General features: G+C 45.2%; 1 protein-coding gene across 1 annotated transcript in view; it reads right to left on the minus strand.

The window, feature by feature from the left end:
- The window catches only part of LOC119647087 (protein cappuccino), a 151,629-nt gene that overhangs the window by 80,888 nt on the left and 44,122 nt on the right, over positions 1–26,619 (minus strand). The window contains exons 2-3 of the mRNA XM_038047860.1: positions 19,288–20,283; positions 4,206–4,826 (exon numbers count right to left, since the gene is read on the minus strand). Of these exons, the coding sequence (XP_037903788.1) occupies positions 4,206–4,826; positions 19,288–20,283 (1,617 nt within the window). The remainder of the gene's footprint in view (positions 1–4,205; positions 4,827–19,287; positions 20,284–26,619) is intronic.

Below are 26,619 nucleotides of genomic sequence, written 5' to 3' on the forward strand. Positions count from 1 at the left end.
GCAAGGGCTGAAATATCCGACGAGACATCAGAATGTGCAAACAAAGAAGAAGACTCGCAAAGTGATGCGGCACCCGCAATAAAAACGGCTACCTAGACAGTAGCACGCAGTGCTATACTTGCGGAAAGAGGCACAGTGGAAAATGCTGAAACTAACCAGATGGTTTCGAATATAAGCCGAGTGGGACCGCTGTCGACAATGCTAGCAGAAGTTGAAGAGGAAAGGCTTATTAAGAAATGCGCGGCAGTTGGGCAAGGGGTGAAAAAGGGGCCAAAGGAGGTCATGGATAGAATTTCGTATTATAAGCGCACATGGAGAGTAAAAGAAAGTCGGGACAAACAACCGCGCCTCCTAATGAGAACACTGCGAGCGTCAAAGGATCGTAGACAGCCCATTGTAGAGCGAACTGGTGGAAAAACGAAAGGAGGAAGGGACATCTGAAGGAGACTTCACACAGGTACTCTCCACGCGAAGAGATAGCAATACGCAGCGTCATCATAAAAACCTCCGCTTAAAATTAAGGCAAAAACGAAGGACGGAGCACCAAAAGAAAAAGTAGGGAGACGTGACGAAGTGAAATCCGTTACAAAACCAAATCTGAAGATAACAGAGCAGAAGTGTTCTCCATTCGTAAGACGAAAGGTCACAGAAAAGAATGAGGTAGAAGAGGCCACCAAACGCGAATGTCCGGAGGGAATCTATGTCAGGATTGGTATCACCTCTGCAAACTCCCGAGTTTTTTTAAATAATAACACTAGTTTTTCCTATTCGCTAGCGTTGGAGGACTTGTTAGCACTGATGAAGGGAACAAGTGTTTCCCGAAATATCGGTATTTGTAAAATAAAAATCATCACTAGCGAATAGGAAAAACAAGTTGTATTATTTCAAATAATTAATCGCTAGAAGCACCGCGTAATTATACTCAGAGAAACTCCCGAGCCCAAAAGTTCACTACGGTGGAAGTTGCCGAGTAATACGCGGGGAAGTTTCTAAACAGCGTGAGAAACAGAATTGGTTGGGAAGTGTGTAGATTACGAATCCCGGCCGCCCCAACCAAATGTTGGAGATGTTTGGACTATGGATCAAAACGTTGCGCACACTGCGGGTTCGGGGCGGTGTCCAGTCTTCTGACCAGAACTAGAAAGAGCTAGGACGCAGTCAACATGATTCGCATCTTACAAATCAATATTCACCGAAGTGCAACCGTTGACGAGTTGCTAGCGCAGTTCGCAGCGGAGCCTAAAGCTGATTTAGTGCTCATCAGTGAGTAGTACCGAAACAAGGACTCATCTTCATGGCACCCTGAAATATCAGGTACCGCTGTCATCTGGGCTCGGGGCGGCACCACCTTAAGATTCTTGCCCAGGACCGAAGGGACGGCTTTCTCTGGATTTAGTGTTTAGTGGTAACGTTTTATAGTGTTTATCTTACGCCGAACGAGACGGTGCCGGACTTTCGACGCAGGCTTGATGCTCTGGACTTCGCTATCTTGAGCACGGATGGGCGGATCCTGGTCTTCACAGGGAAACAAATTCTCGAAATGGCGGCGAGTACAGGACTGTTAGTTTTAAACACCGGATCCATCTTGTGCCCAGGCAAGCATTCTAGACGTAACTTTTGCGTCGGAGTCACTGGTGGACGGGTGGCGAGTTCTGGAAGTCTTCTCGGCAAGCGACCATCAACACATTTCCTTCGTCGTGGTGGACACAAACTCTCCGTGTGCGCCACCCCGGCGCTCTTTCTACGCATTGAACGTTGCGAAGGTGAACACCGCCGAAACTTTTGAAACAGATGGGGCCGCGCTGAGGGGTACTCTCGGGGATGGAGGCGCTGCAACTGACACTTTCGTCAATTCAGTTATGAACCTGATAACGACGGCCTGCTAAACTTGCCCAGAAGGGCATCAAAACGTGGCAAACCTTCTATTTATTGGTGGACGGTGGAAACTGCAGAGCTCCATAAGAAGTGTCACAGAATTCGACGCTTAACAAAAGGTCTAAATGACTGGGAGGAGGCATGTACCATAATGACAGAGTACAGACAAAAGGAAACTTCGCTGGGCAATAAACGGGAGTAAAGTTCGATGCTGGCAGGAGCTGGTTATAAACTGGGAACCCGAAAAACCCTGTTCACTTAAGGGCGAGCAGATGGACCGCATTGTACGGGTACTATTCTCTGCGCACCCGTAGTCCACTTTATGAAAAGCTAGAAGTCTCTAGGACCTGATAGTATTCCAGCGCTGCAACGTCGGCCAGACCTACTGCTCGCTGTATTTAATGATTGTCTGAAAGAGGGCATTTTTCCTTCTCGTTGGAATCGGGCGAGACTTGCGCTGATCAGCAAAGGGAAAGGCGATCCTGAATCGCCATCTTCATATCGCCCACTTTGTATGCAGGACACTGCTGAAAAAGTGCTCGAAAAGTTCATCAGGATTAGACTCGCTGAAGTGGCACGCGCTGTCGGAAACTTTTCTTCACGGCAGTTGGGTTTTAGAACAGGGAGATCCACACTTGATGCTGTCATGTAAGTCGTGGATGCCGATTGACGAGTTTAGGAACATAGCCGCCGAATTCGTAACGATAGACGTCAGAAACGCCTTTAATTCCGTAAGGTGGAAAGATATTCTAGGCACACTAGACAATAGTTTCCATGTGCTGAACTATAATATCTTTTACGGATATTGAGGGATTATCTGAAGAATCGCTCCCTACTCTATGAAACACTAGAGGGTCAGAGGAGGATGGAGGCCACGTCGAGGGTAGCACAGGGATCTATCCTAGGGGCCTCTGGAACACTAGGCGATTTTTCTTGTTGAATTCAACGCAGTCTCTTCTGCTCTACGCCGCAGAGGTATGGGCTGACGCACTTGGCAAGGAAAAATACCGTAAGCATCATATGCAAGCAGAGACGGTGAGCTTTGCAGGTGGGATCTGCGTACTGCATTGTCTCTGAACCGGCCGTGATGGTGATCGTGAGAGTGATTCCCGTTGCCCTTCTTACAAAGGAGTGTAAAACCATATACAAGGGCAAGGGAGGTGGTTGCTCGTGATGAACAGGAATGCACCCTTGATGAGTGGTAACTTTCTTCGCAAACTTAAACTAAAGGCGAAGATGGACTGTACGGCTCATGGGCAACTTGGGTGCGTGGCTGAATCGGAAGCATAGTGAGACTGACTATTTCCTTATCCAGTTCTTAAGTCGCCATGGAGGTTTTTAGTCTTACCTGCATACGATTGAAAAGGTACGCTATCCGGATTGTGTGTTTTGCAATGGAGTTGTGGGCGAAGCCCAGCCAACCTTTTCTCTTGTGGAATTTCTTAGCAGCCCTATTTAAGCACAGGGGATCTCTCTCAGACAACATTGTCGAGGAGATGCTCAGGAGCGTTGACAGATGGAGCCGTCTTGCCAACTATATTCGGGCCCTTCTCCTTGCAAAGAAGGTAGGGCTCGACCGGTGGAGCAGCCGGATGGTAGGGTATTCCTTGAACTGGCAGTTCCCCTCCCCCTGGTGAAAGGAAATCCCTGATTTGGAGGCTCCGCAAGACGGGAGATTGCGGGGAATAGCCCGAAGTAATGTGACAAATGGTTCCAGGCTAGCTCTCTGATGATGGGGAGGTGTTTAGTTGGTAGTCGGACGACGTACCGTTGCGGGAGTCTAACACTCTGTGCGTAAATGCCTTCACCTATCCCACCTGAAAAAAATACCAGACCAGCATACAGAAAAAGGACGTCACTGCCACTTCAAAGCTTCAAGCTACTAACAAAGTCCCGATTCTCGGAAAATCCTAAGGAGAACTAACCATATTATTAGGAGTCGAAAGCGATGGCTGAACAGAAATGCATAAATTCTTTAAGAGTTTCAACGAACGTTATCTCGGTTAAGTTACAAACTCTCTGCCCATAAATTTTCAACCTAGAATAGGGTCGTTAACATTCTCGTTGTGTTTAGGCAGTACACCTTTCCTCACAGATCGTAATTGGGGTTTAGCTAGTGGGTAGCTTTGATACTGCTTTTCTGAATTTTACAATCTATAAAGGAAAACCATTCAAGCTTCCTACTCGGATCTTTTTTTTTTGAATTTTCCGTTTGTGTTCACTGAGAAGGATACTCTTATGCCTTCCACTTTTATTGGTAAAAATGATGCTAACATCAGATCCTGGGAATAATAAATAACACGTGCGTACAGTCATAAATTCATACCTACCTATGGCATTGCACGTATCCGGTATTCTTGACGACAAATTCTGCAATTCAACCTTTTTAGCTTTCGCGACATTGAAAATTCCCGGCTCGTTACTTCCATTTTTTTCCTCGGAAGTGTTACCATTAGTATTGTTCGTGCCACCACTGCCAACTAATGGCAAAATTTTGTTACGAAAATGTATTGGCATTTCTTCAGCTCTCTCTGTATCCAGGTCCTTCCCACTTCCACCCTTACTCGAGTTCACGTTACTGTCTTCGTCCTGAACGTCTAAAGGAGGACTGTTCTCGTCTAAGGTAAGATAAGTAATCTCGCTAACGCTTAAGTTGGATAGAGTCTGCTGAGTGTTTTTACGGGCGGGCGACACCTTGCCCGATGGTTTACTGGCATCTGTGGAAGTGTTACGAGAATAATTTCGGGATGCTAAGGCGGCCTTGGTGATTTCTCGAAGGGTCTCTTCGTCGACTGAATCGCAAACGTTCTCCTCTTCGGATACGTAGCACTGATTAATCTCTGCCGCAAATCCCACAGGTGTTAGAGGGTCTGTAAACAGCGAGTCCGAGCTAGAGGACGTCGTTTGTTCGCGTAATACAACAACATCACTTGAGCCAATCTGGAGATTATCTGAAATGGAAAATGGTTCAGGAAAAAAATGTGAATGCGTGTGAAAAGTGTAAATTGTGTAAGAGGATGGATTGTGTAGTTTAAATTGATATATGACGTGGAGGATTTGGGAAACTACGGCGGTGGAAGCGAATATATTCACTCTTACAGAAGCAGCAGCCTAGATAAAATAGGGCCAGTACCCAGTCCCAATTATAATTAATCCCCGAATTGTAGGCGAAAAATTAATTGGCACTCGATGATAAATACATGTCTTCTGCTCAGTTGAGGTTCTTATCTGCTAACAGATAAGTTCATACGAAAGACGCTAGTCAGCAATTTTCTTAACAACTTCACTCTTAGGACAGACTCCGAGAATATTTGGCATCAAATAAGCTTTCTTAATGGATGAATTTTTCAAACAAAATCGAATCTCGTTCTTCTGTACATTTACTCAAGTAATCTCTCCTCCTACGTGTATTTAATGTCTAGCCTGTACGGTTACACTAGAACCCAATCCTCAAGTCATCTTCCATCAAGTGGAAGATTACATTCACCTAATCATCATCTAATCTTTCAGAAAGAACAACTTTCTTGAGAGTCAGAAATACTCCTAAATAGAAATGAGAAATTGAAGTACATTTGTGCTTGTCTGGAAGAAGTTGTCGCTTTGGCTAGAATAATGGAGAAGCGTCGTAATCTCCTTGACCTGTTAAGGGAGGAGAAGGAGCTCAGTCTGCCAATAATGGCAATCGTGATAAGAGCATCAACGCAAGTGGCCAATAAATATAAACCATTTACCAATACTTTCGGTCTAATGCGTGTCATCAATTGCAAGTATAAAAGGTGGCATAGAGACGCAATTTGACTGGAATTAGTCATTATGCCGTAATTAGACACATTAAGATAGATAGTCACATACAGAGATAGTTGATGTGGTTTTTTTTGGACAAATACTGGACTTTGGGTTCATAATTTAGACGCCATTTCGCATTTATCGTAGTAATATATGAATTAGGATAGGAATAACTTCAATTAGATATAGTATTGTCCTCAGAGATAGGAGGAAGTAAGAGACCTAGCCTATATTTCAAACTAAATGAGAAAGGAAAATCTCAAGGCCAAAGTATAAAGGGCTGAGACCCCAACATAGCTCCGGAATCACAGATCGAAAATATAGAAAAACATGGAATCCGGGCAAGTGGAGAATACCCGTCTGACGAAATACCCACAACTCCTGCTAATGGATCACCAGGATGCACATTATCGGAGTCGGCGCGTCGTAATCCGTTTCGCTATTTTATTCTATCAAATACCTGATCAGGGAGCAATCGCGAGACTTTTTAATCCCCATCCAGCGTATCAAGCCACCGCTGTTTCTGCCGGCCTTTTGTTCGTTTACTATCGACTTCGATGGTCAGACCAATCTTGACAAGCAAATTTTCGTTAGCGCGAATTACGTGACCATACCATCGAAGACGCTTCTCTTGCTGTTTTTCCACGATCGGGGCAACCCCATATCGATTGCAGATATCTTCATTTCAGATGTGATCAAAACGTGTCACGCCACTAATCCAGCGCAACATCTTCGTCTCCATTACCGCAAGACACATTCATTGTCTTTTATAGTCGGGCAACAATCAGAACCTATTGTATGAATAGTGAAGTATGAACTATTTTTACACGAGCTGGTGATGGATGCAAGCGAACGATGTACCGTTGCCATCGGGGGAGATTTCAACATATGGTCTACCAGAAAGGGTAGCATAATGCCAAATACCAAATCTTGCTAGAACCTTTTTCATCGCTGCTAGCTTGTTCACACAGGAAGCATCTTTGCGAGAAGGCCGAGTGGTTAATCGAACCTAAATAAAAACTGCACTGAAGAAGAAAATCAACTGGTAAATCGTTGAACATTACACTCATGCTTACCCCAAAGCTATATTGCTCAACATAATGAAAAAGAGAAGAATGACGGACCCCGGAAAGTATTATGCCGAACGAAAAAATGGAGCTAGGGAAGAAAAATAGTGATCACCTGCGACGCATCTATTTCAAAGCCTAGAAGTAATACTCATAAACCATCAAAAGATTGGTTGGTGGAATAGGCAGGCATCGAGAAAAAAGATGTTAGTGCGCTAAAAATAAGCTTGACTCAGCTTAAAGGCAAGTTATTTAGGAGATGAGTAAAATGCAGTTGTCGTAATGACTATATGAAGAGGCCGATATCAATCTATGAGGAAGAGCACATAGATTAGTAGTTTCAAAGCACACATCAAATAAAACAGCCAATACAATTACGCAAGATAGTAACAATCTTATATCAACATCAAATGAAATCCACCAAAACATGATCCAGCTATGACTGAAAGTAGGTTTAGCACTACTTGCGGAAAGCTAACGACCAACAAAGCAACTAAGCTTCCTTGACGATTACCTTTTCATGGTGAAGGAGCTCAGTAAGGAAGATCCTCTAGGAAATAAGAGGTGACAACTGAAGCCAACGTTAATCAAAACCGCAAGCCAAGGTGTGACTACCGTGCCGAGGCTGGGTACCAGGCGACCCCGAATTTCAACTAGTATTGCGTCTCGGCAAAAAAGCCTCTGCCGAGATGGACCTACTTTACTCGATAAAACTGAGACCATGGTAGCCAATTATAAAAAACTATCAAGCAAAAAAACCTTTTAAAACCCAAAATTAAATCTCGATCGTGACGATCCAACCTCGAGTGAAGGGGCTCATCGATGGACTCTTCATTTAATCAAGTGGGGATCACCATATTATTGTAATTCAATCCTTAATGGACAAGCGGAAGCAAGTTTTTCTGTCAGCACTCCAGGACCCGAACTCCAATCGGCGCTACCTGTTGAGGCCAAAGTCTTGCCCATGGGTAAGCATCTGTCCTCAGACAGCAAACTGCCTCCAGGCAAATCAAAACGCAAGGGATATGTCGAGGTTGAGGGGAAAGGAACATTCGAGGCACCTGCGGCTAAGGCAAAACCGAAGAGGAAGCGGACCTTGGACGATACCAACTCTTCAACACAAAAGGCAGTAAAGAAGGCTCGACCGGCAACGGCTAAGCGTTCATTTGCAGCCAAGGCTTTCGAAGCCAATGTATAGGTCTTGTATGACGACACTAATCCATCCGGTTTGATAGTGAGCAATGCGAACAGCTTAGGACGAAACTCCTCCTAACTGTAAGGACTGCATCCTCCCAAGGCATTAAGCTTAGTTTTGAGGCGGTAGCCGCATGCGGTAAAATGTTACGGCTAAACTTTACCAACAAAAACACGAAAGAGTGGCTCCCTCAACAATATATGGAAGTGTACGCGATTAACCCGAAAAAGGGTCGCTGGGCTGTCAACTCTCCAAAAGCGCTTCTTCTGGCTTCCAAAAGAAGAGAGTAATGGTGCTGAAGTTTTGGAACAACTTAGTGTCCAGAATAGCCTCAACACGTCCACCTAGATGCCACTAGGCAGCAAAACAGGGAAGAGTCGATAGACCCGGAACTTTCCTTACTATCGGCATCCCCGAATCCCCCCCCCCGTTAAGAATGGTCGGGAATAAACGGGCTGCTGGCTCTACAACGGGCTAGGAGCCGTCACGTTACAAGTGAAAACTCCGAAAACCATTAAAGGGGACGCGCAGCCCTCGGCATACTCATCTGAAAGAGGTGCCATATTTCCCAAATAAATTTGAAGCATTGTAAAGTGGCGACTGCATCACTCGTCGGATCAATAACCGCAAGACATTTATTTACCTAACAAAGGAACCATGGGTTGTTTGTGGGATAGTCAAGGGTTTAAACTTCCAATATGCTTATCTGTTGCATGGCAATATAAATCATCGACCCCAACGGGGAGATAAAGCAATTAACTGGCGTGATATGAAGGCTTATACTTCTCGATGCTCATCGTACCGAAACAAAGATGGAAATCTGACTTCCGACAGAATGGGCATATTGGAGCGATGGGTTGAGTATTTTGATGCACTGCTTACGACCAAAATATCGGCGATTTGGAGGTCCCGTCAAATGAGAACGACGGGCAAATCCTGCCACCACAAAGAATAGAAGAACTTGCTAGGTCGCATAGTTCCATATGCCCAGAACATCATTGGTCCGTACCAAAGAGGCTTCAGACAAATCAGTAACAGATCAGATTTTCTATGTTCGGCAAGCGATGGAAAAACTATTGGAATATGGACATCAGTTGCATCATCTTTTCATCGAAACGTCCGAACTTTCGGCCTCCTTCATGAGGACGATTCCGTAGCATACATAACGACGAAATCTATGAGCGATACCATGACCGTCTGGTTGTGGATAAAATCCGGCTCAATAGGGTACGGTGGGCGGGTCACTTAATCCGTATGGATGAGGACGATCCAGCCCGGAAAGTCTATAAGGGCAATATCTATGGTAGAAAAAGAAGACGAGGCAGACCCTGCCTAAAATGGAGCGATGGCGTAGGCCAGAACGCCAGACAGCTTCTAGGTATGTGGATTTGGTGGACTTCGGCGCAAAACTGGGATGTCTGGAGTTCCTTATTAAGGCAGGCCAAGACCGGATACCGGTTGTTGCGCCGTTGATGATGATGAAACAAGGCACTGCTACGCAAGGTATTAATAACCTTACTCCGCCTCGGACACCACCTTGTCGTGGTGAGGGAGCTTGTGGTAGTTTACTGCTGCACTCCACAAACACATGAAGATGGAAACAAAGGATTGTAACTCTCCAAGTAGTAAAAAGTCACAGATTTCCAATCCATCCGCGACTCTGAGAAATCAGGTCATGGCCGAGGCAAGGATTTGGAAGGCTTCACTAGATTCATCTTGCACCACGTAGAAATCTTCAGGTGACAGGCTCCTCAATTCAGTGGAAAATCTGCCCCCCGTGTCTACGGTGTGGTCAGTCAGAAAGGATAATACAACAACTTTCTTAATGAGAGGAACTGGAAACCTAACTACGACCAGTTTGTCGGTGACACTGTTGCCTAACTCTTGCAACAAACAGGTGAGAAAGACTCAGCAGAAGGAAATTTCAGCACCAAAGGAGAAGGGACTACAGACTTGCTTGTCAGAACCTTCTCCTCCGCCTCTATCAGGAGAAGAAGCGGAAAAAAGGAAGAAAGGAAAGTTGGTGATGTAGATGCAACTGGTATAATTCCGGTATGTGGAAAGAAACCCACGCAACCCGGACACTGTAAAACTGGGAGGGCTCCGAACCGGCGTGAAAGAAGGCGATGTTTCTTGGGAATGAGGACATGGGCGTTACTACATCAACAAGTGTGGCGATATCCAGAGAAATCGGACGCAAGAAAGGGGAACTTTCGGCAGAAGGTCAAGCCAAGCTGGTAACCCCGATGAGATCCACACTGAATGCAGCAGACTTTTCCATTAGTGGCGGTTTTCATATTAGACTACACCTCTGTCTACCAACATAAATGTTAGTCAAATTAACCTGCAGCATGCCAAATCCTCTTCCTCCTACTGGCAGCAAGGCTGACAAAAATGTAGGACTGCTCTTATATATTTCTGATCCAAGAGCCATCGGTTCGTTTTAACGAAATTTGTGGTATTGGATCAGTCAAGGGGACTAGCATCTTCTTCCATGAGAGATCCTCGAGACAGAAGGCCTGCGTTCTGATGTCAAAATTGTTAGAGGCAACCAAGCTGAGACAATTTTGTTCCCAGGACCTTGTTGCAGGCTACTTATAATATCAGGTTAAAGGTAAGAGGAGAAACATCATAGTTACCATTGCTTACCCACTGAATGTTTGTGTCTTTTGCCGACGGAAGGACTAAGGGATCTGGTAGTGTATGCAGAATTAAGTGGCCTTGAACTCTTAATAGGTTGTGATGCGAACGCTCAGCAATCCTAGACGAGAGAAGCTGTTTGATTTTATCATTTCAGCTGGTTTGATGGCACGAATATAGGGTTCGTGGGGCCAAAAAGAAATGAAGTAATTGACCTAACAATTAGAGACTGGCGAGCGCTAGATGAAGTCGCACTCTCAGATCACCGTTAATTTAGCCTAAATATTGTAGGGGAATATAAATAATATGATATAAAGACACAATCCTAAGAAAACGGTGGAACCGAGAACTGTAAATAGTCAGAAAATCAACCGGACGACCTCTTAATCGTGCTTGCAAAAGCAATAATGGTGAAGATTGGTTAAACTTCTGTAACTCACAGCGCGAATATAAGAGGCTCATAAAACGTTCGAAACGAGACTCCTTTGGACCATACTGTGGGGAACTGGAAGATGAAAAAGAGACTTCCCGTCCTTAATAAGTATGAGTCGGCTAAATTGGACTCTCTTAGAAAACCCCATGGTAATTTCACGAATTTCAGAATTGGGCCTATGAAGACTCTCTTTGACGCACACCATCCGCAGAACAGGTCTCAGAAGTGGGAGGAAGAAAATTAGCGGTTTCTGCAAACCTTTCAACACAAAAGTGTTGTAAGGAGAATTGGGACACTGCGAGAGCGGTTGTTATCAATGAAAAGGTGAGATCTGCTATACTATCATTTGAACACTTCAAAGCACCTGGCATGAGTGGCATCTATCTAGCTATGCTAACGGACTTAGAGCAACTTCTAAAAAATATCCCTCGAGGATGTCCTGCTCTGTGCTACGTGCCATCTTCTTGGCAGAAGATGAAGGTGGTCTTCATACCAGAGCCAGGGAAAGATGGCTATTCTAATCCAAATAACTTCAGGCAAATCAGGCTTAACATAATTTTCCGTCAAATGTCTGGAGAGACTAAATGAGCATCACATTGGTGCTAAGGCGCTTAGGTCGCACCCACTAAATCAAAACCAACATACTTACCAGCATGGAAAGTCCTGTGCTCTTCATTCTTTGGTTTCAAAGATACAGGATGCAATTCAGAGGGGTGAGTACGCGATATGGGTGTTCGTAGACATTGAAAGGGCTTTTGACTGTGCACCTTTCCAACAGCTCTGTAATGCCGTGAGAGAGCATGGTGTTAACGAAACTCTAATAAAGTGGATCTACGCTGCTAACGAAGAGATTGCTATATACTGAAGCTGGTGTTGATCGCTACCTAACATCGGAAGCGACAAAAGGGGATGTGCTATCGCCACCTCTGTGGAGTATGCTGCTCGACTACTATGCGAACTGCAAAATCTGCCAATGCACGTTCAAGCTTATGCGGATGACGTGGCTATGCTGGCTGTTGGTCGAGATCTCGGAATGGTGTGTAGAAATACACAACGCGTCGTTGATTTCATTGACAGTTGGTGTCACAGGCATGCAGTAAATCCAAATAAAACCACAATGGTATTATTTACAAAAAGTAGAAAATTGAATGGTCTTTGCGTTCCAGAGATGAGGGGTATAACCCTTTTACTCTCCGAAAAAGTGAAATATCTGGGAGTTGTTCTAGACAAAAAGCATCTTCGGAACAAATATGTAGAGGTAAAGATGAAACGAGCTCTCACAGCTTATGGGCTGTGCAGGCGGACCATTGCTTTGACATGGGGACTGAGACCTCAGTTAGTAATATATTGCTATTATTAGGCTTATGCATCCGCAGTGTGGTAGGTTACAGTAAAAGAAAACAGTTTTCGCTATAAACTAGCCACACTGCAAAGAACTGCGTGTCTGAGTATCACTGGTCCATGAGCGCGACATCCTGCGCATCTCTGAATGCATACCCAATTTGCAGATCATAGATTGTTTATTCAGAGCACTGCAATCAGAGCCACTCAAAGACTAATTCGCTTAGATCTTTGGAGAAACGACGGACGTGGAGCACTGGAAGGGTTATTGGGAGTGCTGAATCCAGTTTTCGCGATTTTCGGATCTCCATACATCTGTTTGGTAGAAAGTATGAAGTTATTTTGAAGCGAAAAGAAAATTGGGACGAGCCAGAAGAATGCGTGTCAGGATATAATGACGCCTTCTATGCCGATGACTCAAAAGCAGAACAGGGTTCTGGCAGAGTCTACCTTTCGAATAAAAACGAGAAGTGTGCTTCTCCCTATACAATGGTCTTTCAGGTTCAAGCGTATGCGATCCTAAGGGCAGCAATCTGGATGATTGACGAACGGTTTCAGTTCCCTCAACAACACAATGACCAGGTGCCCAGATTAAATCCACCGTTTTGAATTTAGAAACAGAGTTCAATCAGTTTCTACATTCCTGAAAGATTTTTGAAGTGATCAAAGTACTACTCAACGCCCTGAATGCAACTTGATGTAGCGATAGTTCGAAGTGTGGTGGGTGTATCAAAACAGCTTCGTGTCTCTGTTGGTGTTCATCAAGGAAGCGCCCTCTCACCACTCTTCTTTGTTGTCACATGGGACAATCAACGTCCAGGGCTTTATACACTGCTCTACGCAGATGATGTTTTCTTATGGTCTAATAGCAAAACTGATCTCAAGCAACTCGTCCAAAAATGGAATGATCGCCTGACGCAACACGGTCTCAGTTTGAATTTGAATAAAGCTGAATTTTTGACGACCGATCCCCATGAAACAGGCAGAATCACTGTCAACGCCAGTGACTTTTACAGTTTAAATACCTCGGGTCAATGCTATCAGCCAATGGTGAAGTGCATTATGAAATTGCTTCATGCATTCCACAACTGGTGTTCTTTGTGATCGGCGTATCAACGAACGTCTCAAATCGAAAATTTACTGCAATGTCGTTCGTCCTGTCGCTGTCGATGGTTATGAGTGTTGGCCGACTATAAAAGACAATCAACGCGTCTTGCGGTATTGAAGATGAAGATGTTGCGTTGGACTAGTGGCGTGGTACGTTTCGACCATATCCGAGATAAGGATATCCACGATCGATTTGGGGTTGCGTCGACTGCGAGAGAAGCGTCTTTGATGGTAATTCACGTAATTCATGCTAACTAGAATTCACTTGCCAAGATTGGTCTGAACATTGAAGTCGATGGTAAGCGACCAAATGGCCGGCCGATTTAAAAGCCTCACACTTGCATCCAAATCAGGCATTTGATAGAACCAAATGGCGAAACCGATCACGACGAGTTGACGCCGCTTGTGAACGAGACAAAAGAAGAAGAAGATAGTAGGAACGTTGGGAACCCTTGAAAAGAGGTTGGCAGACACTGAGGCTAATCCCTACCACCAAGAAATGGTTATAGAAACGGCATGTTGAGATCTCTTATACCCTCATCCAGTTTCTCACGAACAATGGAGGATATCGACGGTACTTATACAGGTTCAAACTGGACACCCTGTCCGATTACAAAACTGCAATGAAGGGTCGGAAGACCCAGAGCGAGTATTCGTATAAAAAAGGAGGTACCCAGGAGAAATTCTAGGAAAGATGCATGTCAGCATGATGGGAAGACTGTCAACTCCACGATCGGATCTATCCAGAGGAAACTGTGAAAACTTATGACATTTTCGTATACAGGCGTACAGCCAATGCATTGATTCTAAAAAACCAATGTTCCTAACCTGAATAATCAAGGTACTATTTCTAAGGTCAAAGATTGAAATTTCAACAACGCTACCAAGCATTGTTTCTTCTGACCATGGTACTGTATGTTGCTCGACGCATTAACAGCAATTTGGAAAAGCAAATACCTCAACGCTAGCATCGAATTATTGTTGTTTTGCGCCAAGGGCTTTTCTGTGTAGGTGGAAAATGGCCGCTGCTGTTACCAGAAACTCCAAACCTGAGCCTGTCACAATCTCAAATGAGCAACTTCATAAGCGATTGGGCCAAGTACCACATGCTGAAAAAAGATGGAAGTGTTAGCGGATAGGTCACACATTGACAAAAGATGACAAATCCAGTGTTGGCTATGCCATGTAATGGGATCCACTATCCCAGAATGGGAGTGGGTCGCTCTCGGGCTAAGTGGGGTAGAACAGTTTAATGTAGCCTGCTCAGAAAGACTCAGAAGGAGAGTGCCGGAATATATGTCATCACGACTATACACCAGGACATAATATTCAAATTCTAGTTACAGTCCTCAATGAATCGAGATTGAAGCTGCTACAGCATCAACCTTATTCACCAAGTCTAATTCTTAGCAGCTTCCACCTATTTTCTCGACTCAATGAACATCTTGGGAAGATAGCATTTTCGAGGTTGCTGCGCCTAAAAACGGGACAAAACGTAAAAACTGGTCCTCCAGGTTGGGGGTTGAGTAGGGCTGACAACGCTAGACGGGAAAACAAAGTTAGGAAGCCACGGAAAGAGCCTCGGGAAGGATGGATTTCAAAACGACGAACCCGGCAACAACAACGGAATAGATTTGCCCATTTTCTTATGGAAGGTGTGCTACAGACGGAATGCTGTTCAGCAGTTAGCCGATACCCTAACAGCGTTGCAAGAGATGCGATGAACAGGGACCAGTTTCTTGGAGAAGAGTCGCTACACCATATATTATAGTGGCCATCCAGTAAACCGAGTGCTCGGAGTAGGTTTCTCACTCAGCCAAAAAATGAAACCTGCTGTTATCGGCTTTGAAAATATAAACGGAAGGCTATGCACATGCAAGAGAGGCAAATTTAGAAATATAAGCCTCATTAACGTTCACGCCTCTACAGAGGAGACTGCAGAGTCGGAGAAGGATAGCTTGTACGAGCCAGTTGAGCGGACCCTCGAAGTCCGTACCAGGTACGATATAAAAATTATACTTGGAGATTTTAACACTCAAGTAGGGTCAACCCATATTCAGGCGCTACGTTGGCTCCCATAGCTTACATAGGGATACCAATGACAACAAACTGCGGATTATTCAGTTAGCAGTATCACACGAAATGGTTGTTGGAAGTAGCTGGTTTGCGCGGAAAGCGGTCCACAAACATACATGGGTCTCTCCAGAACCACTTTCAACTAAACTGCCCACGTCCTGATCGAATGTCGCTATCTGTCAGCCTTGATAAATTTCAGAGCATATAGCAGCATGTAACTAGAGCTCGAATTACGACAACCACCTACAATCTCCTTTGACAATCAGGTGAGCGTGAATACCGAAGCCATTCACAACACAGCCGTCCGTAACACCTATAAGGGGGAAATGGATGCCCTAATAACCGCAGCTAACAAATGTCCAGGAGAGATCCTGCGGATGAAGCATCAACAAATGATCTTGACAACCACCTGAAGAGCATTATCATTGATACGGCCACAAAGATACTTGGCCCCAGCCGCAAAAAAAGTCGTAACGACTGGTTTGACGATTAATGCAAGTTAGCAACGGAACGGAAGAATGCTGCATACCAAGTAATATTGCATTCTCAAAAAACGCGGGCACGCGCGAAGACTTATCACGAACTTCGACAAGCGGAGAAGCGACTTCACAGACGGAAAAAGGAAGCCTGGGAGAACCAACAAGTCTGTGAACTAGAAAAGTACAGGGAGCAACCGTACCAGGTGCAGAAGTTTTACCAACAAGTCAGCAGGGTGAAGCCTTATACACCACGATGCTAATCGTGCCGAGACAGAGAGAGAAATCTGATTCCCGACAGAATGGGCATATTAGAGCGATGGGTTGAGTATTTTGATGAACTGCTCAGCAACCAAAATATCGGCGAGTTGGAGGTCCCGTCAACCGAAGACGACGAACAAATGCTGCCCACCACCAAGCATAGAAGAAACAGTCTGTGCAATTAATCGGCTTAAAAACTACAAGAGCCGATGGAATTACAGCCGAATTGGTTAAATATGGAGGTGACCAATTACACCAAGTGGTTCAATAACTGATGCTCAAAGTATGGGACAGCGAATCAATGCCTGACGACTGGCGATGAGGCATTATCTGTCCCATACATAAAAAGGGGGATATTAAGCAGTGCAGCAATTATAAACGTACCACGTTGCTGAGTACCATCTTTAAGATATTCTCCACTATCTTGCTAGGCCGGATAGCCGCATACGCCCAGAACATTATTGGCTAATATCAAAGAGGCTTCACTCCAGGCAAATCAGCAACAGATCAGATTTTCTCTCTGCGACGAGCGATGGAAAATCTGTTGGAATATGGACATCAGTTGCACCATATTTTCATCGACTTTAAAGCCGCCTATGAGAGCATAGTCCGGGTAAAACTGTACACGGCCATGAGAGAATTCGGTATTCCAACGAAATTCATAAGGTTCTTAGCAAAAAAACTTGCGAACTCGTGGCTGCGTTCGAGAGAAGAATCCTCCGAAGAATTTTTGGCCCCTACATGAGGATGGAGGATTCCGTAGCCTACATAACGACGAAATCTATGAGCGATACCATGGGGGATAAAATCCGGCTCAATAGGTTACGGTGGGGGGTCACTTAATCCATATGACGTTTTGGCACTTGTTACCGGACGCACTGTTGAAACGCATAGTCGACTTTGCATATTGATGCGTTTGAGCCTTGCGAAGGAATGAAACGAAGTAGCAATCTTGACTAAAAAGGGGATTTCGACCCTACGTCCCGTGTCTATCCTAAGCATCTTGTGCAGGTACAGATATCGGTATCTTTGCAGGTGTCGTCTACCTACTGCGCTACCTCAGAATTAATTGTGGTGGTGATCGGGGGAGGGATCTCAATTGCCCTCCGTACTAAGGAACGCAAGACCATCTACAATCGCAAGGGAGGGGACTCAAAGGCGGTGATTTCTCGTGAAAAAGACAACATACTCCAAATGAATAGTAACTATCTTGGCAGAACCAGTCAAGAAACAGATGGACGGCACGGCTCAGCAGCAACTCAGGTTCGCGGCAGATCTAAAAATATGGTGAGAATCCTTACCTAATTTCTAAGCTGGTATGGAGGTTTTCAGTGCTATCTGCACAAAATTAGGAAGGCACGATTCCCTGACTGTGTGTTTTGCAATGGCGAACGACTCCGTTGATACATTTTTTCTTGTGGAAAGTGTGATGGGATTCGTCGGTAACTTTATGCAGATACAAGGGAACTCTTCCTGAACAACTTTGTTTGAGAGATGGGGGCACTGAGAGATTGGGTCGTTTTGCACATTCAGGTTCAGGTTCTTATTCTTGCTGAGAAGAGACCTAACTAATAATTCCCTTCTTCCTATCCCCTTTCTTTGGTGAGAGGAGTTACTGGCTTGAAGGTACCGTAAGCTGGGAAAATGGGAAAACTAGCCCAAAATAATGTGTCTATTAGTTCTTTAATTTCGCGGAGTTTAGTTGGTAGTTCGACGGCTTACGGTTGCGGAAGTCCTAAACCCAGTGAGACACAATCATAGGGTATCCTAAACAAATAAACGGGAAAATGGGCAAACCTAAAACCTAAAGAAATATCTTATAAACAGAAAACGAATCTTTAAGCTCAGAGCGGTACATGTAAGTAACTTGTTTGCTCTTAATTCCAAGCTTTTCTTATTTTTGCGAGTTCTAATTTTCGAGCAGCTACTGTATAATATAAAAGTACTCGATAAATAGATAAAATGAGAATCATAAAAATAAGTTTATAAAGAATCTCGGTATAATGACGGATATCAGTATAAATATTGGAAAATTATATCAAATAAAGTCAAAACAGGGTTTTGTGAAAACAATGAATGAAAGGCGTGAGCACATCATCGGAATTCCGAGCTGTCGCCCCTTAGAAAGTGAGTTGAAAGGTGGGAGATTCCAACGATTCGCGTGTTGAAGTCCGCAGCTGAGGCACCGGAAGTTGTGCATCTTGCAAATCATAATTTCATAAAGCAGCAAATCAATGTGAAAGTGCAATAATTAGCTGGGTCCATAAAACAATACTTGAAGACGTATTGTGCGTTTTTCCGACCCCAGATCTTTAAAGAGTTTTCTAAGAGTTGAAGATACTTTGCCAGTGTATAAATAGATACATATATCTAGACTTCAAATTTTAAAATAATAATTCTGTCTAACATTTCGTAAACTCCTTTCGCTTGTTGAATAAGAGAGGAAGAGTTGAGTAAGGGAAAAGCAATTTCTTGAAAACAACAATGAGTAAATATGAAAGGTTTGTGTCTATTTTGATCAGCACGTCCCCTCACCATTCTATGACAAACCAACAGAGCACTTTACATGCATCCATGCGTATGTATATTTGTACGCTTTCACTCTGGTTCCAACAAAGATATCTTATAGTTTGCAAAATTGTAGGGACCACAGACGTATCCAGGGGGGAATTTCTGGACGAGAACTTTCTTTACAACAATTGTCGAATGCAATCTAGTGCAGGGCACGGTGAAAACAATGCACTTAAGCAGCATTAGGAAACCTTCACTTACTAACCCAAGAGCATCATAACTGTATGCGATAGAATTTGAAATATGCTCTCATGGGATTATCCAGGGTTGATTATTCATTCTTGTTGTATAGGATGAGGCCGGATCCCAGGTCGGAGATGTTTGATTAAGCACCACAACCGGAGCTCTTTCATCTGCCCCGAAATTTCACCCAAAATAATTTTCATCTCTAAATTGGTTTTGTATCTAAATTCAACAATGTTTACAAGTCACAATGTAAATAGGAGGTCTTCAGCCCACCTGAACTTGTTGACCCACGGCGAATGCTACCGGCCAGAGACTCCACAGTTCTCCACGAGTCCGTTTCAACTATGATTATCTCCCTCCCGGAGTTAGTAACACTACTTTTGCTTGGATGACGCTTCCTCTTCTCGCACTGACTTCCCAGGGGAGGTTTTTCACCCGCGGTTACACTTTTGCGATTTTCCGCGAACTCTTCCGCGTTAACGGGCTGACTTTCAATAAAACTTTTCCGATTTGATTTCTGATCGATAACTTGGGAGCTGGCTAACTTTTCGAGCGAACACGCCGAAGATGGCGACAACGACGCGTTTTGAGCTGTTTCAGTGACTGGCCGTGGAATGTAATCGGCCGCGGCATTGCAGGCCCCCAATTTCCCGTCGGAATCACCAGTTGCTTCTTCACAGGCGTTCTTGTTGTTATTCTTGGGAACTCTGTGCACTAGTATGGGTTCTGTTGCTTCCACTTCCAATGGCGGTTCCAATTCACCGGCCGCGTTGCTTATCTGCCGTGTTGTTGTTGCCGATGTTGATATCAACGTAGTTGATGTTGGGGATGTTCTTGTTGTTGTTGTTGTTGCTGCTCTTTCTGATGTTGACGGTGATTCTATTGTGGTCGGTGAGTGGCTCGTTGGAAGTCTGACTTGACTGGCTTTAGAAGGTGATGAGAGGTTTGCCGGCGCAGATCTAGAGCTATTGGAAGGGGTTCCCCTGGTGTTGAGATCATGACTGGATGTTGAAGGGGTTCCATCTATAGCCTCTCCGATTACCAACAGCTGACTATTTGTAGAGCTCGAATTTGGATCTGAAGTTCTGGCAGAGAAGAGTGGGTCTTGTGATGAGGTCAACGACACGTGGTCACCTTTTGTGACTGTTGGTTTGCCACTAACTTCGATGGTTTGTTCTGCACAGGTAGGCTTTGAGGCGGCAGAGGTGCTTTGGGGTGCAATTGGTGCAGGTCGCTTTGCGTGCTTTTGCGCCGAAGTGCGCTTGGAACCTGTGCGTGAAAATAATAGATACCGGTGGAGCATAGTTAGCATTTGCTTGGGGAACTCTAATTACTTTATAAACGTTACAACTACAGTGCAAAGAGGTGAAACACGGTGCGGCTGAAAATCTAAAATAAAACATCGCATGCAAATCTATGCCAATTATTGGAAAATATCAATTCAAGGTTTCTACAATGTGGAAAAGATACATTCTTGTATCTCTGTGTTCTCTCGTGTCTTATGTGCTGAGTATGGTAATATGCTGTGGTTATGCGTAACTCAATTCTGCGGAGAAGAAGCGAAATGAGTGATAGCGTGTGGATTTGGGGCATAGTGAATTAGTACAAGGCTAGATCTAGACACTTGGGAGTAGAAAAACCATGCCATTTGAAGAAGATTGTTCAGTTTTTACGGTTTTTTTTTCGCAAGAAATTTGTGCGATTTATTACGCCTTGTTCGTAGGAAAAAACAGCTTTTGAGGTTTACTATACAAGCAGAACTGACTTTTATCGACGTATGTTTTTGGGTGGGACAATTTTAGTAAAAAATGGTTATCATTTTATCAATCTTCTTGATAAATATATCATTTAAACATTTATTACTTTTTACTAAAAAACTATTTTTCTGCAGTACATAACAATCTGGCTGCGTCGTATTCAGTTCGATAATCCAAAGTGTGGAACACTCTTTAATATCACTAAACCGTAAACTGGCAAAAAGTAGTAGAGTAATGTCTGACTATGAATCAAAGCTGTTTTCCCTTTTTGTTAAAGTTTTTTTTTTTTAATTTCGCACTTTGTTAAAGCTTTTTTTTATTTTTGCGTACAATGTGTATATTAGCCCGTAAACGGTTTCATCTCCGCCGTAAACGGCCCCAAACCTGTTTGGGAGTGGAGGAGGGAACAGTTACTATAATCTGAATGACCATATAATGCCTAGGCGTATCAGGGAGTGGCTCAGGTAAACTCCATTCTAACTAATAATAAATACTATTAAGCGGAGAAGGCCCCCCCCCCTCGGGCACCATCTCGTCGTGGTGGGGGAACCTGTAGTAGTTTACTACTACACTAAGTAAGGGTATCCAAACATCAATATGGAATCCAAGGATTTTAACTTTCCTAGTGGTACGAAGTTACAGACTTCGAATCCACCCGCGATCATGGTCAATCAGGTCGCAACCGAGGAGTGGATTTTGGAGGCCTTACATTCATGTCGACTTACGCAGCAATCTGCAGAAGTCATACTTTCCGACTCAATGGAAAGCTTATACTTAGTGCCTACGGGGAAGCCATCCAGAAAGCATAGTACTCAACTTGGGAGAAACTAGAAATTCGACTCCGCGGTACTACAGCTCAGATTTACCCGTAAACGGAAGCGGAAGACTCGGCTGATGGGAACTGCAACCAAGAAGAAACGGGACTACAGACTAAATCCTGCCTATTGGAACCTTCCGTTTACCATTAACAGGAAGATGAGAAGAAAGGAAGCTGGTGACGTGGATGCTACTGATTCAAATCGATATACGGAAATGGGACGGCCCGAAGGTAGTAAGGACATGGACTTGGCTGCATCACTACGTGCGGTAATTTCCAGAGAAAGCGAACGCAAAGAAGCGGGACCTCCGGCGGAACTAACTGGTAACCCCGGTGAGGCTCACACTGGACCACCATACTCATTTGTCCGCCGCAATGCGCGCAAGAATCATAAGGAAAACGTATGGTGGGCACCCTAAGGGGTCGTCAACAATCCTTAACGGGTCACTTACGATACGAGGAGTGGCGTCCCCGTGTTGCCCGAGCAAGTAGTTCTGACCCCCTAGCTGGCATAATACCTGCGTTCTAGGTAGTAGCCTCAAGAAAGTTTCTCGGTGAAGAGCGAACTGCCAGTCCCCGGAGCCTACGACAACTCCTTGTCGACGTCGATGGGGTGATGTGAAGCTAGCTCTGCCAAGGTGGTAGTTGTGGCGTGTATCAGGAGCCAGCCTCTTTGGGACCCCGGTCGGGTAGTGTGCATTAAATCGGTATCAGTAGACCGCATTGTGCTCAGTGAAATTCGTTACAAGATCAAATCCGAAGATAACGGAGCAGGCTTCGTACAACAAAGGGTTGTTGGAGCCCTAGTCGAACTAGGCCCGAAGACCATAAATAAAGTTACGTCCTGTGAAGCAGTCAAGTGGCTTCTGGCAGAAAAAGCTTTGGTTTCCAGTATAGAATCCACGTGTTCTCTGGAAATCCGAGACCTTGACTGCCTCACAGAAAAGAACCAGGTAGAAAAAGCCATCAAACGCGAATGTTCGGAGGTAACCACAGCCTGGATCGGTAACACCGCTGCGAACCCCCAAGGCCAAAAACTCGTTGTGGAATAATAATCGTTGTTGCGGAGCAATACGCAAGCAAGCTTCTAAACAGCGGGAAAATATGTGCTGGGTAGTGTATAGGATACGAACCCAGGCCGCCCCAACCAAATGTTACAGATGTTTAGATTATGGGCACACATCTGCAACCTGTCCGTGACCTGACAGAGGGGCAACATGCTATAAAGCGAAAACCTACAGAAAAAGGAAAGCTGCGCCCTATGCAGGGACCGTGGCGCAACTGCTGAGAACGTTGCGCACATTGCGGGCTCGGGGCCGTGTCCAGTCTGTTTTCAGAGCAGAATTGGAAAGACTTTGGACGCAGTCAACATAATTCGTATCCTACAAATCAATATGCATCGGAGTGCAATCATTCACGAGTTGCTAGCGCAATTTGCTGCGGATATCAAAGCTGATTTAGTACTCATCAGTGAGCAGTACCAAAACGAGAACCCAGTTTCATGGCACTCTGATATACCAGGTAACGCTGCCATCTGGGTTCGGGACAGCGCCCTCCTTAGCGTTCTTACCCAAGGCCGAGGGGGCGGCTTTGTATGGATTCGGTGTTCAGGAATAACGTTTTTTAGTTATCTTACGCGAATGAGACGATGCCGGACTTTCGACGGAGGCTTGATGCTTTGAAGAATGCACAGATGGGCGGATCCTGGTCGAGGGTGACTTCAATGCTAGGGGACTTAAATGGGGTCATGCCTCACCCAAACTCCAGAGGGGAAGCGAATTCCAGAAATGGCGGCGAGAACAGGACTGGTAGTTCTAAATACAGGATCCACCCCAACGTTCCGGCGCCCGGGCTGCGAGGGAAGCATTCCAGATGTAACTTTCGCGTCGGAATCATTGGTGTCGCTGGTGGACGGGTGGCGAGTTCTGGAAGACTTCTCGGCAAGCGAACAGTAACACATTGCCTTCGAAGTGGTGGACACAAACTCTCGATGTGCACCACCCCGGTGCTATTTCTGTGCATCGAACGTCGCGAAAATGAACACCGGAAAGTTTGTCGAAATTCTTGAAACAGGTGGGGCCACGCTGGAGGGTATTCCTGGGGGCGGTGGCACTGCAACCGACACTGTCGTAAATTCAGTTATGAGCCTGATAACGGCGGCCTGCGGTGCCTCCATGCGCAGGAGGGCATCGAGCGTGGCAAATCTTCTATGTATTGGTGGACAGTGGAAATCGCAGAGCTCCGGAAGGAGTGTCGCAGCCTCCACCGCTCAACACAACGTCTAACCGCCCCGGAAGAGGCATGTACCATAATGACGGAGTACAAATCGCCAAAGCGACGCTCCGCAGCGCAATAAACAGCAGGATCTGGTCGACGAGGTGAAAGGGGATCCGTGAGGGCTCGGTTACAACTGGTAACCCGAAAAATCAGGGTTCTGCGGAAACCCTGTTCAGTTAAGGCCGACCAGATGGACCGCATTGTAAGGGCACTATTCCCTGTGTACCCCGTATGAGATGATGACGTCGGCGCGGATAGTGCGGATGACTGTCCACTTTCCTCCATAAAAGAGTTGGAACAGGCAGTCCTCTCTATGAAAAACAAGAAGACGCCAATGGTATTTCAGCAGAGGTATACGAACAGGTACTCCAGACCTACTGCTCCGCGCATTCAACGCTTGCCTGAAAGAGGGGACTTTTCCTGCTCGTTGGAAAATGGCGGGGTTTGCGTTGATCCACAAACTGAAAGGTGACCCCGAGTTGCAGTCTTCATGCTTGATGCTGCTGGAAAAGTGCCCGAAAAGCTCATCAAAAGTAGACTCGCTGCAGCGCGCGGCTGGAGATTTAGGGAGATAAAGTTTAGTTTTAGAGCAGGGAGATCCAAAGCTAATGCCGTCAAGCAAATCGTGAATGCCGTTCGACGAACGGAGGCACATAGCTGCCGAACTCGTTGGGTGGTGCTCCTCGTAACACCTGATGACAGAAATTCTGTAAGATGGAAAGACATTCTATGCACACCAGACAATACCTCCCATATGCCGGGCTATCTCTTAAGAATATTGAGGGACTATCTGAGGGTAAGCTCCCTGCTCTATGAAACACTAGAGGGTCAGTGGAGGATCGGGTAGCACGGAGATCCATCCTAGGGCCGGACCTTTGGAACGCTACCTATGATAGTCTACTTAAACTCGACATGTCAGAAGTGGGCATGGAAGTTTTCAGTCTTGCCTGTATAAGATTTGAAAAGGCGCAATCTTCAGATTGTGTGTTTTACAATAAAGTTATGGACAATGCCTACCACACTTTTTTCCTTCTGGAATGTGGGATGGGGTTCGTCGGCAGATCTATTTAAACACAGATCCCCAGATCCCCCCTATCCATAAACATTCTCGAAGAGATACTGAGGAGTGCTGACAGATGGAGCTGTGTTGCGCATTACGTTCGGGTCCTTCTCGTTGCAAGGAAGATAGAGCTCGACCGATGGAGGAGCCGGAAGGCAGGGGGTTCTTTCAACTGACTGTTCTCTTCCTCCTCTCCCCTCCCGTTGGTGAAAGGTATTCCCTGATTTTAAGCCTCCGTAAGGTGGGAGAGTTTGGGGAATAGCCCGAAGTAATGTGACAAACGGTTCCAGGCTAGCTCTCTGACGATGGGGAGGTCTTTTGTTCGTAGTCCAACAACGTACCGAACCGGAAGTCCAACACTACGTGCGTAAATGCATTCACAACCTCCCCCTCCCCCCCTGGCCAGCGTAGGCCAGTAGTTGGGTCAACTGAAAGGGGATCGCGCTCCCCGCATTTACCTGAGACGTACAAACTGCCTTCATCCAGATCGAGCAGGCGGCGCGAGATCTTGGACTGCACATCAACGAAGGCAAGACAAAATATATGGTGGCAACGTCAGCACCGAAGACGAATCAACCAACAACATCAAACCGCACTGGTCAAACACAAACACGAAGAAGAATAAGGATAGGAGAATACAACTTTGAGACCGTTGACAATTTCTCCTATCTAGGGTCGAAAGTCACAACCGATAACAACTACGATGATGAAATCCGCGCACGGTTGTTGTCAGCCAACAGAGCCTACTTCAGCTTACAAAGACTGTTCCGCTCGAAACGTCTCACCATGGGGTCAAAGCTCTTACTGTACAAGACTATGATCTTGCCAGTCCTCATGTATTCCTCGGAAACTTGGGTTCTTAGCAAGAAAAATTGCGAACTCTTGACCGCGTTCGAGAGAAGAATCCTCCGGAGAATTTTCGGCCCCCTACATGAGGATGGACGATTCCGTAACCTACACAATGACGAAATCTATGAGCGATACCATGACCGTCCGGTTGTGGATAAAATCCGGCTCAATAGGTTACGGTGGGCGGGTCACTTAATCCGTATGGATGAAGATGATCCACCCGGAAAGTCTATAAGGGCAATATCTATGGTAGGAAAAGAAGACGAGGCAGACCCTGCCTAAGATGGAGCGATGGCGTGGGCCAGGACGCCAGACAGCTTTTAGGGATATCGAATTGGTGGACCTCGGCGCAAAACCGGGATGTCTGGAGTTCCTTATTAAGGCAGGCCTAGACCGGATACCGGCTGTTGCGCCGTTGATGATGATGATGATTGCGGATCAATTTTTTCAGGACCAAGTTAAAGAGGACACATGATAGAACATCCCCTTGTCGCAGACCGTTATTGATGTCGAATGGTCTCAAGAATGATCCTGCTGCTTTTATCTGACCTCGCACATTGGTAAGGGTCAGCAGCTCTTGATAGTTCTATAATTCCTGGACTGTGTGGTATTTCCCTTTTTATGTTTGAGGCAGATAATGCGTCTTTGACAGTCGTTAGGCATTGATTCGCTGTCTGTCCCACACCTTGAGTACGAGTTGATGAACTACTTGGTGTAATTGCTCGCCTGTATATTTAACCAATTCGGCTGTAATTCTATAGGCTCCTGGCGACTTATGATTTTTAAGTCGATGAATTGCACGGACTGTTTCTTCTATTCTTGCTGGTGACAATATTTATCCGTGG

This window comes from Hermetia illucens, chromosome 1 (assembly GCF_905115235.1).
Source record: "Hermetia illucens chromosome 1, iHerIll2.2.curated.20191125, whole genome shotgun sequence".
Classification (NCBI taxonomy): Eukaryota; Metazoa; Arthropoda; class Insecta; order Diptera; family Stratiomyidae; genus Hermetia; species Hermetia illucens.